The sequence below is a fragment of the Phyllostomus discolor genome, chromosome 4, assembly GCF_004126475.2.
Source record: "Phyllostomus discolor isolate MPI-MPIP mPhyDis1 chromosome 4, mPhyDis1.pri.v3, whole genome shotgun sequence".
Classification (NCBI taxonomy): Eukaryota; Metazoa; Chordata; class Mammalia; order Chiroptera; family Phyllostomidae; genus Phyllostomus; species Phyllostomus discolor.
Window position 1 is genome coordinate 118,535,977 of NC_040906.2, and position 14,731 is coordinate 118,550,707.

General features: G+C 42.9%; 1 protein-coding gene across 1 annotated transcript in view; it reads right to left on the bottom strand.

The window, feature by feature from the left end:
* CLIC5 (chloride intracellular channel 5) overlaps positions 1-12,912 on the bottom strand; it is a 147,999-nt gene extending 135,087 nt beyond the window's left edge. Inside the window, exon 1 of the mRNA XM_028509904.2 lies at positions 12,144-12,912. Within this exon, the coding sequence (XP_028365705.2) occupies positions 12,144-12,707 (564 nt within the window). The 5' untranslated portion in view covers positions 12,708-12,912. The remainder of the gene's footprint in view (positions 1-12,143) is intronic.
* Between the last annotated feature and the right edge of the window lie 1,819 nt (positions 12,913-14,731).

Consider the following 14,731-nt stretch of genomic DNA (forward strand, 5'->3'; position numbering starts at 1 on the left):
CAAGAATAGAAATAAGGAAGGTTAGCAAGCAACCTTTGCCTAAAAGCTAAATATTTGCTATAGCTGTTTCCCACAAAATTACTTTAATGTCATTACCATTAGGTTTTAGTCCAATTGAACTTCATGACTATATTTCAAACTACAATTCAAACTTGAATTCAAGAGGCCAATATTGGGGAAGAAAGGGGAAGCAACTCAAGAGAAATGGGGATCTTAAAGTTCATTAGGACAACCTCCACTACTGGCCAGGATGGAGTGAAAGAAACCAGATTTATCCTTAACAACTAGGACATTACCTTAAACCACTAGTAAAGCAGACAAACTATACGAAACGATGGTTTTCAGACATTGGAGACAGGGAGAACAGAACCCAAATACAGAGTGAGGAGAAAAGAGTTTGGAGTGGAGTTTGAGAAGGGGGCGGGGGGAGAGAGACAGACAGACAGACAGACAGACAGAGACTATGAAGAATTAACTTAAATGGATCATAGAAATAAATATAAAACCTAAAGGTAGAAGAAAATATATGAAAAAACTTTGCGACCTTGGGTTGAACAAACATTCCTTAGAACACACACATACAAAAACACAAACCATAGGGAGAAAAAGGTAAATATACTTCATCAAAATAAAAAACTTGTGTCTTCAAAATACATTTATGAAATTAAATATGAAGCCATAGACTTATAAACTATTTGTGAAACACTCATCTGATAAAATATCTTGAATATATAAAGAACTTTTAAAATCCAGTGAGACTTAATGATAAAATAATAATAATGAGCAAAATATTTAAACAGATATTTCATCAAGGAAGACTTAATGATGAGTAGTAAGTACATGAAAAGATGTTTAACATTATTAGTCATTAGAAAATATAAATTAAAACTGCAATGAAATACCATTGTACATTTACGAGTATGCCTAACACTTAAAAGACTGACAATACCAAGTGCCGGAAAGGAAGCAGCTAGAAGCCTCATACAAATTCTGGAAATAATTTGAAAAAAATTGTTTTCATAAGGTTAAGCATTCACTAGTCATATGACCCAATACTTCTACTCCTAAGTATTTGCCCAAGATAAATGAAAACAGAATCAAGACAAAAGTTTATATGTCAATGTGTATAGCCCTTTTATTAATAATAGCCTCAAACTGGGAAAGAACCCAAGTGTCCATCAATTGCTGAATGCATGAACACATTGTGTAATAATTATAAAAGGAAATACTACCCAGTGATTAAAAAAAACAAAAACAAAAACTGCTGGTATATATACCAACACAGATGGATTAAAAAGCATTATGCTAAAGTAAAAGAAACCGCCCATGAAAGACTATACAGTTTAATTTAATTTATCTAATACTTTTAAAAAGGCAAAACTGGCATGATAGAAAGAATACCCTTGGTTTCTAAGAGTCAGGGGTGGCTGGAAGTGGACTCGTGGAGACAGGCCAAGAGGGAATTTTTTCATGAAAATATTTTACATTATGGTTGTGATGGTTGTCACATGACCACACACATTTGTTCAAAACTCATTGAAGTGTACACTTAAAATTGCTGAATTTTAATGTATGTAAATTATGTCCCAATAAAATTGATCCCCTGTAAAGCAAGGTGCATAATAGGATATATGGTATAAGGTCATCTGTATTAAATAAAAGGGGAAAACTAGTCAATTTCAAACATATGAGCATACGTTTTTTGCCAGAATGGGCAAAAGACATCTCAGGAAGAACATGCATAACAATTCTAGAAGGAATAGCCTCAGAAAATGAAAATGAGTTGTCGGAGGGACTGCAGTGAGGCGAGAGACTCTAGCTCTTGCACCTTTCCAATTTTGAACCGTGAAGACAATTAACCTATTCAAAGTGGGGAGAAAGACAACGGATACCCTCGCAATCTTATTTCTGTGTGGGTCTCTCTGCCTTTGTTATTCACAATTTCCTTCTTACTCTATTTTAAAGATCACAGAGCTGCCTAATAGTATATTCACTGTATACTTCAGAGGACATGGGAAGGATATAAATTTAAGATGTGAGGGGAGAGGGAATCCTTGTGGAAGGGGGACTATTTACTGCGCAGGAGAAAAGCTTCTATAGAAGGTTAGAACCGCTGGAGGCTCTTGGGCTCACCTCATCCAAACCGTTTGTTTTTATTCATCTACAGGAGAGAAATTTAATGCCCAGACAGTATAGTGACTTGCCCAAAGTTTCATGGTTAGTCAATGTTAGAATCCAGATGGGGACTTAGCTCTTCAGTTTTATTACAGAGATAATACCAATAAGGCAGGTGACCTAACCCAGAGCATGGTTCAAAGTATACGTTCAGTAATTTCCCCTTCTCTTTTTCTCCTATGTCTTCACACCAACTGGCTTGTATTGGGACCCACCATCTACCCAGTCCTACCTCAAAGGCAAATACAAATGAATAAAAGGATATAAGGGCCTTTATTTGAACACTGACCAATTTTTCCATATACCACTAACGAGCTTTCCCTTCAAAAAAGAAATATTCTTCCCATTACCAGATTGGTTTAATTAAATTCAACAAATACGTATGAGCCCCAACTATGGGCCAGGCTCCATGCTGACAGTGGGTGTACACACAGATAGACAAGATGTAGCTGGAGAGAGCTTCCTTGAGTGTAGCGAGGAACAGGGTGGTCACACACCCTTACCTGGATGATTGTAATGCTAGGTGACAAGCCCTGAGATGGAGGGAAGCACTAAAGTAATATCACTGAAAACTACCTGGGGGTTCAGAGACAGTTTCACAGGGAACAGAAGTCCAGGGAGAAAAGGAGAAGTTGGTCTGATGATGACAGGGAGGAGATGCTGTAGGCAGAGGGATCGCCACGGGCAATGCCAGATGAGACTGAACAGCATCCCATTTGTGGGAAGGTCAGCATTCCCAGAGCACAGTGAGCGAGGCAGGGAGTGGTGGCAGAAGGGAGCAGAGAGGCTATGGGTTGCTAGGGACAGGACAGAAGGCCTTGCACATGATATTCAAGGGTGAACCTGATGACACTGGCGATGGTCAAGGTTTAACGCAGGGGAGTTAAGCGTCTGATTTGCAATTTTCTTTCAAGGGATGGTCTTTACTCCAGTAGGTGAGTGAAAATTATCTGAGGGTTTGGTTCACTTTGAACAACATTCACAGAGCCCCCTGTGACAAGCCCAGTGCCCCACAGGACACTGCACTGAAGAGATAAGCAACACATGGTCCCTTCCCTCACGGAGCTGCCCCACAGGACACTGTGTTGCAGAGATAAGCAATGTGTGTCCCCTTCCCTCATGGAGTTAACATCCTGGTGACTTATCCTTTGAACATGGGGGTCCAGAAAAGGATCCATCACGTCATTCACTATTCTAACACTGTCACCCTTCCCTGGTGTTCTCATTGGCAGCCCCAACCCAGTCAGTTGATGTTCTCTTCCCTCACTTTCTCCTGGTCGCTGTGTTTGGTTTACCGTCTATGTCTACTGACAGAGTAGTATTTGGACAATTATACTGATGCAGAGACACAGAGGCAGGCCTGGGAACAGGACACATTGATTTAGCTGTGGCGACATTATTACCACAGGCTGCTCCTTGCACTGTTCCACACCGACTCACTGCTGGGTGAACCCTCAAGTCCTTTGACTGGCGCGTCCCTTCACAGCTCAACAAATCAAATGAAGCACTGAGAATACTGGCTTTCTGCCCAACTTTAGGATGATGCCAAGAACGTGCCTGGCATTCTCACAAATGCCTGAGAACTAATGAGATGAAGATGCAAACACTCCATTGAATTCTCACAGATACCTTTCACTTGGTGGGAAATATGGATCCAGGACTGGCTGTCCATGTCTAGAGGTTCCCATGCTTCAACTCAACTCAATCTGCCCCAAAGGTATGTCCAACCAGAGCCTGTAAGAGTGACTTTATTTTTTTTAATGTTCTTTGTAGGTGAATTAAATCACCCTGTGTTAGGGTGGGCTGTAAATACATTGACAAGTCCTTACAAGGGAAGAGAAGAAAAACCAGATGCTGAGACACAAGAAGGAGGGTCTTGTGATAAGGGAGGGCGAGAGTGGAGGGATGCAGCCCCAGCCAAGGAATGCCAGGAGCCACAGAGGCTGGAAAAGGCAAGGACATCTCCCCTAGAGCTGTCAGAGGGAGTGTGACTCTGCTAAAACCTCGACTTCAGACTTCTGGCTTCTGGAACTATGAGAGAATACATTTCTGTTGTTTTTAGCTATAAATTTTATGGTAATTTGTTACAGCAGCCCTATGAAACTAATGCAGGGGACCTGGAGCAGCATTTTCATTACTGCTGCAGGCCAGGGGGCAAGCCTCCCCCCTCCCTCAATGCCCCGAGGACCGTGGGGTAACTTATTCCCTCCTCCACCATTCAATCCTCACTTAAGTGGCCATGGACCCAAAACATGAGAATGGATGAAAGGCAAACCCTCCTTCAAGAGTTCGTCACTAGAGAGCAATAAAGACACTGAGAGGTAATTATAACATTAAGTGTTATGGGCTGAATTGTGTTTCCCAATATTCCTATGTTGAAACATAATCCCTAGTACTCTAGAATGTCCTTGTAAGAATAAGACACAACACACACAGATGAAGGACCATGTGGAGACACTGGAGAAGATAACCATCTATAAACTAAAGAGAGAGGTCTCAAAAGAAACCAGCTCTGCCAACAGCTTGATCGTGGACTTCTAGCCTCCAGAATTGAGAGAAAAAATTTCTATTGGTTGAGCCATGAGGTCTGTGGTACTTCTTTATGGTAGTCCTAGCAAACTGATACACTGAGGTAAGGGCAATTCCTGGGCCCAGAGGAGACCCAGCCTAGCCCAAGCTGGAGGGGCTGGGAAGGGCTTCCTGACAAGGTGGGTCTGAAAGAACAGTGGGTTATCCCAGGATAACTGAAAAGCAACCGTTTGAGCAAAGGCCCAGAGTCATGAAATTGATGCGGACGTACCTACAAGGCATGAGTACCCAGATAGGGAAAGTGGAACACGTCACAGAAATAGATAACACCGAGGGTTCACAGACCTTCCTGAGATCATTCTCCACAAAAATTTTGCATGGAGTTTTGCATAGTCATGAACATCCAGCACCCCAGGCTAGGGATGCCTATATATTCATTTACAAAAGTGCCCTAAATTGAGAAGCTGAAGTCCTGGCTTGCTCCTCAGTCACAGGCAGCCTTGGGCAAGTTCCTCTCTTCCTCTGGTTTCACTTTTCTTGTCATAGCTTTACAATTCTGTGGCTTCTTTAATTGACAGCCCTGATTCACAGAGTCAACTATTCATACAGGAGCCTTGAAGATAGTTTTGAGTAGACTTTGGACTTGATGGTGTTCACAACACCCTAATTAAAAAAAGAAATTATGACAAGTGTAGAGATCTTTGCTCCAACCTGTTCTTGTTCCAATTCTATGTATTCCCTTGGTCCCGGGAAAGGACAACTGGGCACATGCAACAGGCATGGACTTGCATCTGCTCACAAATGTTTCCAAGGACATACTTTGATACATCCTTATCACTGACATTTGGGCAGAGTGTTACTAGGGACACGTGGAGCAGGAAGAGACTTGCAGGACTCCAGCTATTTCCAGGCATCTGACTGTGCGGTACTTGCATGGTCCAGCCAGGCCAAGCCAGGCCACACAAACACTTTGTTATTGGAAACTATGCTGAAACAACCTCAATCAAAACTTTGTGTTGAATCCATGTAACTCCCAATATAAATAACTAGATACACATACAGGGTCTGGCAGAAGCAAGGCCTGCTTGAGTGTGGTCGGTAGGGTAATAACACAGGTGTAAAAAATTATAGTTTTAATTTGAACATTTCACCTAAAATGTCAAATGCTATGTTTGAGTGTGATGTTGTTATATAACAGAATTCCATGCTTATGATTTTGTAATAAAAAAGGGGCGCCATTTGTGCTGGACCCTGTGTATATAATATATAAATCAATATGATACTTGCTAACTTTTTCCAGAAATTTGTCTGTATGAAGCCAAAGATTTAAATATTTGGACATATTCGGAGAGTTAGTTCAATGAAAGAATAAGATACATATTCTTTTTATACACAATGTATTTATATCTAAATACTTGAGTTAATCTTAGAGATGAAGTTTGCTGGATGTCTGCTTGGTCCTGCTCTACAGGGTAGATGCAAAGGCTTTTTAATTTCCTTATCCATCCCCTTACACCTTGCTCTGCTCATGATCTCCTTTTCCAAAGCATTCAGTACTCATTGGGATTAAATTCAAGTCCCCAGTTTGCCAGGAAAGACTGCCCTCCTAGGTCTCCCACCTCACTGTCTGCTCTGCACCCATGTGGATCTTCTCTGCACTGCAGCCAAGAAGACCCAGTGCTAACAAGTGTGTGTTTGCTGTGCTTTTGCTTAGGCCGTGCTTCCTGCCTGGATGTTCCACTGGCTCCTCAACTGAATCACATTTCAACATCCAAATCCAGCTTCACTTCCCCTCATTTCCTCAGTGGGATGGTATAGTTTCTCCCTGCTACGATGAATTTTTGTTCATCTCCAAGGCAAATAGACTACATGTGCTGCTTATGACAATTCCCAGGAAATATCTGGGGGGTGAGGGGACCTGTCCTCATCAGATCTCGGTCAAGGAAAAAGCCCCAGTCCCACAGATGGTGACACAAAAGCCTCTGAGTCAGTAAGGTTTCTTTTTAAAAATGGAACAGCCCTGTCAATAAAAAACTTAAGCATTTACTCACAATATATGTATATCTATTCATTTACAAATTATATTAATGTGCTACTATAAGAATACACTGCACATTCTGAAAAATATAAAATATTAACATTTAAGAGGACTTGATAAAATTGAATAGAAATATTGGTTAATTTTTTAAATCTTCACCTGAGGATATATTTATTGACTTTAGAGAGAGAGGAAGGGGGGGAGAGAGAGAGAGAAATATCCATGTGAGAAAGAAACGTTGTTCTGTTGACTCCCACACGTGTCCCAACTGGGGATTGAATCCACAACCTAGGTATGTGCCCTGACTGAGAATCGAACCCACAGCCTTCCAGTATATAGGATGACACTCCAACCAACTGAGCCACTCGGCCAGGGTGAAATGTTGTTTAATTTTAAACTTCTAATTATAACACTCTAATATCCCATGCATTATGTCGAATACCCTGTTTTGGATACCATGAGCCCTGGAACAGCATCAGGCTCCTGTGCTGTATCTATAATAATTACTGACTATTCTCTGAAACCTTCCACTGTGCTGAGCTAAACTATAGGGATTCACACTGTAGAACAAAGATTCCAGGCTATGAGGCTAAGAAAAATTAACCAGGGCTGTTATTTGTCCGACTTCAGAAGGGGGACGCCATTTACATTTTCTGTGAATAATGCCCCTTGAATCTGACCAGTGCAGAACCCTGGCAGCCCTGCGAGGAACCCCATGAGTGTCCACTCAGAGACGAGCTTTGTGAATGCTTCCCAGGGGGCAGGCTTCCTGTGAGCTGATGGTGGAAAGGAGTGTGGGTCTCGCAGCGGCCCTTCCCACCAAACCTAGAGCTCGTAATTGTTCTTGAGCAGTTCCCCAGGTTGGTTAACAGGTGGTGCCATACCTGGGAGACTAGATAAAATGAAAGACTATAGGAGTCGGAAAAGGTTGCCTTTCAAAGAAATCAAAGATTATAGAAGTTGGAAGGGACTGAATTTCAGAAATGAGGAAACTTAGGTCCAGGAACGCTTCATAGCAAATTATTGACAGAGTTGTGTTAGAATTTTCTGACCACTGCTCATATTAGGGTCAGTTGTAGTCCTGATCCAATTGGATCTGTAATGGAGCATTTATTGAATTTCTACTAATAATTATTGAATGTGCTTCAAATAAAAATATTACTTCATGTATGGTTCGAATTCATCACCATCAGTAATAATAATGTAGGCTCCTATAAACTGAGCATTTCCTATATATCAGTTACTATACTAAACAATTTACACGAATTATTTTATTTCATCTTCATGATAACTCTGGAGGAACATATCATTACAACATTCATTTTACCAAAGAAGAAACTGAGGCTCAGAGAAGCTATACAATTTAACAGAAATTAATTTGCTAAGCCAGAGCTCAAACTCACGCAGCCCGACTTCGAAGCCTGCTCTGCAGCATACACTGCCCTCCCGAGTCAACGACATCAGCCAGGTGCACGGCCGACAGTGTTCATCTGTGCTGTTGGTCTTCGCAGTAACCGTCAGCTCGGCACTGTGTTCCTTTGCAGTAAACGAAATACCAGACTGCTCCTCTCCCCTCCCCTCCCCTCCCCTCCTCCTCTCCTCCTCCTCTCCTCCCCCTCCCCTACTTTCCTCTCCTCTCTTCTCCTCTCCTCTCTTTCCCTTTCTCTCTTTTTTTCTCTTACTCTCATATGTACACACACAACCACAAGGAGAAAAATGTCTGTAGGTCCCTCAGTTTTAGCAGAAAGCAGCAGCACAAATGTCATAATCCTACATGGCAAATTCTGAATCAGCTCCTCCTGGTTGCTTTACGACATGGTTGGATATTTTCACTAGAGACCTGTTTTTTTTTTTTTGCTGGATCTCAGCCAATGAGATCCTATTATTATCATTTCCTTCCTCTTTTCTTCAAAAATTGTGTTTCTCTGTCTTCCCTGTAGGAGAGTTGGACCTAAGATGTGTGGTGTTCATCTCTGACCCAGCACCTGTCATGTAGTAAGTTGTAAATGTTGGATGGATGGAAAGAAGAATGGGAGGAAAGAAGGAGGGGAAGGAGGGAGGGAGGGAGGGAAGAAGAACAGAAGGTACATGAATGAATGTATGAGCACATTTTCTCTGTCGTAAGTTCCTGGACAAGGTGTCCATAGCTGAAATGAGAAAAGCACCTCCCCCCACTCAGTAGCTCTGGTTAAAACCCCTAGAGTGAATCTTGGCTCTTTTCTTTCATTATATCCCACATTAATCCATCACAAAACCTCTGGGCTCTGTCTTCAAAATAATCTCAATCTTACTTCACACTATCTCCATTGCTATCACCACAGACCAATTCCCCATCAACTCTTGCCTAGTTTTTCAATTTCCTTCAAACTGTTCTCCTTGTTTCTACCCTTTCTCTGTTACCAAAAAAGATGGCCAGAATGTTCCTCCCGAAGTCCTCTGATGACTTTACATGTCACTCAGAGCAAAAGTGAAAGTTCTTCCAGTGGCCCATGAGACCCAGTGTGAACTGTGCCCACATCCACCTCTCCAGCCTCACCCGCCACCACCTCACCTCCCTCCCTCGCCCCAGTCCAGCTGCACTGCCTTCTTGTCCCCTCTCTCACCATCACTCAGTCCCACTGTGGGAAGAGGAATGATGGCTCCCAACTGCACCCATGCCCTAGTTCTCGCAATCCATGAATGTTACTTTTTGTGGTAGAAAGGACTTTCCAGATGGGATTAAATTAAGCCTCTCACAATGGGAAGGTTATCCTGGTGAGCCCAAACTAACCACCAGACTGCTTCTATAAGAGGGACCCAGGACAGTCAGGCTGGCAGAAGGCGGAGTAAAGAGGGAAGCCGGGGCTGGAAAGGTGATGTGATGTGAGCATGAGTGAGGAGTAGGCAGCCCCTAGATGCTAGAGGAGGGAAGGAAGCAGATTCTCCTCTGGAGCCTCCAGAAGGAACACAGCCCTGCTGACACCTGGATTTTAGCTCCATGAAACTCATTCCAGATCTCTGACCTCAAGTCCTGAAAGAGATTGAGTTGTGTTGTTTCAAATCGCTGAGTTTGTGGTAATCTGTTAATGGCAGCCATGGTGAATAAGTCCACATATTATTCTGTTTTATGTTTCTTCACAGCACTGTTTCCATTGGATGTGTTTTATATTTACTCATTTATTTATCCATCAGGTGTCTCTGCCACTAGAATGCAAAGTGCATGGGAGCCTGGACTTTATTTTCTTCATGGTGGAAACCCTGGCCCTGACACAATAACTATCTGCTGAATGAATAAATAGAGGATGTATTTTCATTAATTGGCCAACACCTTGAAATGAATGAACCTCAGTAAAATGTTGGTTGGACATAGAGTTACAACCTACATAACTGGTCTAAAACAGGTGGGAACATACCCAAGTGAGCGTAGTGTGCACACAGCCCAGTCTACACTGAAGCAGCCCAGGAGAGGGAACCCCTGGACTGTGCGGCAATAAGTCCCCATAGAAAGACAGGGAGCACACCTGAGCCCCATCATATCTGGGGGTCCCTACACCCACTCTGGGTTGCTGGAGGGAGGAGGAGCCTGAGCAGGTCACGCCCAGGCCCTCCACTCCCATGCGAGAAGAATAGCCTGTTTCACCCATTTTCATATATTATATTTCCATTCGACGTCCTCAAGATCTGCAGAGGGGATGAGGGTGGCGCTTAAAAAAGCAGAGAGTCTAACTGTCCCTCTTCTGACTGAGTTCTGCTGACTAGCCTTAGAAAGGAGACCACATGTAGGGCCTGAGGTCTATGGTACACTCTATAACATCTTCATTAACATAATTGTACTAAAAAGAACGTCAGCTTAAAAAGTTAGTTAAATGCAGTATTTGCTTTATAGTACGACGGTTTACAAGTAGTTTAGGACTCACGTGGCACTGTCCTGCAGTTTTTCCTGTTGCCAGTACTGAAGGAGATTAGATGCCAGTACCTCTTTTCCCTGCCAACTTCTGTTTGGTTCAACACCACTGATAGTCTAATCTCTGGTGAAATCAACACTTTGCCAAATTTATAAATCATTGTCTTGGTGCCAGTAATGATGATGATTGGCTGTTGTTGCATGGATACTTCTGTCCTGAGGAAAAACATACTTGGTCCTCACTTTAAAAACATAGGGTTTTCTTAGAAATGAACACAGCGGTGCTGTGGCTTGGAGGCTGGAAGGCGGCTGGAATGCACCCGCCCCAAGGCCCTCTCTCCCGGATCACCCACAGCACTCTGCTCACTCCTCTGCTCACCCCCATCAGCCACGCACGGGCCTGTCTCCGGCACCACGTCGTGTTCTGGAGAACAAGAGCCCTACCTTTCCCCACCCCCAAATGCTCAGCATATACTGGCAAGCTTTACTGGGTACCCAAGTACGGAACACACACTCTGCCAGTTGCTCTCTAAGAAGGCCTTGTGGTGGAATGGAGGAGACGCAATGTACACGCAAAACCACCTGGGGAAAGTACCATAGGGTAGAAAACAATGTATTAAATTAGTAAATAAAGTGTATTTCACTAGAGAAGTTTTTAGAACCCAGGAAAGGGAGAAATGGGTGTGAACTGGAGTTTTGTAGGTTGTAGAGGAATCATTTTTCTTAGCAAAAATAGCAGTATTACTGATAGGTTGTGTTCATATTTAAAAACATGTAAATGTGAATACCGTGGGGGGTGAATGTTGGGAAAAATGTTCTGCCATCTTGGTGAATTAGGATGATTTTTTTCAGCCCTGAAATGTTTTAATAATATTCATAGCCATAATCTTTATTGCATACAAAGATCACCAAATGTCTTTGCCAAAACACTGTAAGCATTAAACATTAACACTGACAGTTAATGTCTTACTACTACTGAAATTAGTGTACTTCATCAGATATTTTAGTTATATTGGTACCAAAAGGGCAAGTGTGGTGCCAGAGGTAGCATTTATTGACCACTTACCTGAAGTGTCTGCGACCTGAGAAATGTTAAGATGGAATTTCCAGCACCTGACTGTAGATTTGACTTCCTCTCACAAGCCTTGGTTTTGGTTTTAAAAATCATGCTGATGAAGGAAATTTACCAGACAAGAAAATGTACTTAACATCCGTGACAAGGTAAGGATTGAAGCAGCAATCTCTGCTCACTCATAAGTGAACTCAAAAAATGCTTTGCCACTGGTACAGAGCAGTCAATAATTGGACACACACTTGAAATGCACTTTCCAGGTGCCACAGCTCTGAGCCATCCTGGATGAAGCCTGGAATGACTGATTGGGTCAGTCCTACTCTTGAACACAGACTGAGACCTGAGGACCCTGACACCATGCATCTTTCCCTGGTCACTCAGAGCAAAATGAAATATCAATCATGCCACCTGCATGTGCCAGTGTGCCTGCCAGAGGCAGCCCTTACCTTCACGAAGAGGGTGATGTCAGGGTTCGTGGAAGCTGATTTGTTTTCTTCCAAATCATCAGCCGCAGAATAGCAGGTGGGGAAATCTTCACTGCTCTCCTGGACGGCGAAGCTTGAAAGAGAAGGCAGGTTCCCCTCCATCACGCCTCTATTCTCCTGTGGCTCTTCTGGGCTTGTCCCCTGGTCCTGAGTTTCTTCCATCGTGATGTCCCTGCTTTCCTGGGGCTCAGCTTGTAGAGGATCCTGGGCCTCAGGACATACCTCATCTGGCAGGAGGTAGCCTCTGTCTTCTGGTTGGGAAAAGGCCAACCTGTTCTCCTTATTCCTAACAGCATAAACTGATATAGAGTCATATCCATCAGTTCCCAGCTCAGTGGCATATAAAGCACTTTCTGACCTCAAGTCTCCATGAATGTTATTATAAAGGGCACCTTCATTTTCCGCTGGCCCGTCTGGAACCTCATACACCCTCTCTTTGTGGATTGTGTCATAAGGGGTGCTGTAGTCTTCGTCATTCATGTTTGCGTACCTGATAGATCCCTTTGCAAGCAGACCCGAGTACATCTGAAGTGAGTAAACGGACAGAGGATGCTTACAGAAGAATCAGCAGGCTTTTGAAATGCAGAAACTAGCAACAGCTATCAATGACAGGTCTCTAACAATCATTTACCAGAGACTTTAATCAGCAAGCCACAAGTTCATTGGCCACCAGATAAAGCTTACACACTCAGTTAACTCCTTCATTCCTCAGGGTATTTTCAACCAGACTCTGGGGTTTTCCTCATTGCCAGTAACTCTGAGGTTCTTTGCACTGACTAGAGGCAGAATTGAGTTTCTTCTCAGTCCACACAGAAAATTCTGAACACTTAACTATTTGTCACTAAATGGAGCCCCCTCTTCTAATTGCCCCACCGTGTTGACAGTGGTCAAGAAGCCCCTGCAGTGCAGTTCTTCATGATGGTGACATCTCTTTACAGCCGAATGCATTACACAAAACAATTCAGCATTGATACCCAGTGATAAATGAGTGGTATGTACTCTGGTTAGGTAATGAACTCTATTTGCATTTCTTTTCAGGAAACAGCACTAGGTGATTAAGTGGCAGAAGGAAAAAAAGATAATGCTCTGGTCTATGGGCACATCAGTGCCAGCCGCCAAAAATGAAGGACTCCAAGATTTACAGCTGAGTTTTATTTTTCCTTCTTATCTGGGTGTTCACCACTGTCAAGAAACAATCGCTAAGATTTTTTATAAACAGGATATTGAACTGAGCACAAAACGAGTGAGTTACAAGATACATTCTCTGTTCTCAGGAGACTTAAATATAGTTAAAGGACTAGGAAGAGAAACTAAAACCCTAATCTGGACACCGAATAAACTATTCAAGATTTGCTTCACTCGGTTGGCCCAGGTCTGGGATAAGCAGCAAAGGACTGGATGCTCGAAGTTGCCTCATGGATGTCATGCACAGAAGCTAGGAATACACAGGCTTTGCTTTTTAATCTGCTACTTTGACCTGCTAATTCCTACTTCCTATCACCACATCACATACATCTTTCTCTTTGAAGTGACAGCCCAGATAAACTGTAAAGGGACTTTAATGTCTAGAAATCCTGTGAAAATTGAGAAGCAATGCAACTCCAGTTGACAGGTTTCAAAGCATTTGCTAAAAATCTCATTGACAGAACTCTACTGTCCCCTTAGCTCCAATAGTATATCCAGAAATCCTGTGGAATACACTAACACAGTATTTCTAGAATGCTGGCTCTTGAGAATTCTAGAGTTCTAGCTCAAAAAATACATAAAAGTAAAGAGGCCAGAAATGGACTTTAAAAGCTATTGACACCCCTCATGTCATTGAAAGGTGAGGATTGATGAGTCCCAACACCTGACAATTACCACAGGTGCCGGAATAGGGCATTTATAACTGAATGAAGCCCCCACCCAATTCCTCCTCATATTTTTGCACCGGAGAAAACCTGAGAGACCATTCAGTCTGACATTTCATTTTACGTTTGAGAACATCCTGAGACCTTGAAAGGGGAAGCTAGTGTTCCAAGGTCACACAGAGTTAATGAGCTGATTTCAGCTGCAGTTTCTTAACCTCCAGCTCAGTGATCTTCCTGCAACTCACTGCATTTTTTAAGTCAGCATTTTCCAACTTCTATTTTTCATGATCATCCCCTTCTCCCACCCGGCCCCTAAAAGAACCTTTCCAGATATTTCCCCCATGAAATTAAAATAACTGCAGAAATACTAGAGGCTGTTCACATACCATATGTAACCTGTGCTTCAGACATACAGTGTTTTGTCCCCCAAGAACGAATTTTCAGCCCTTTTTAGGGTGTATGTTTTTGTTGCTAGGACACTCCCAGTGTGCAACTCACACTTGGGCATGGGATTTCTTACTGTTCTGCATTATTGCCAAAGAACAAGATCCTGCATCCCGTGCACACGCACACAGCCTGCAGCGAGTCCTCACTGTGATGCCCCGGGGAGGCAGCAGGGGCTGGTCAAGCCTGGGGACTGAGAGCACACAGACGTTTTATAAATTTGGCCCCTTCTGTCCCTTTCAGGACACACCTATC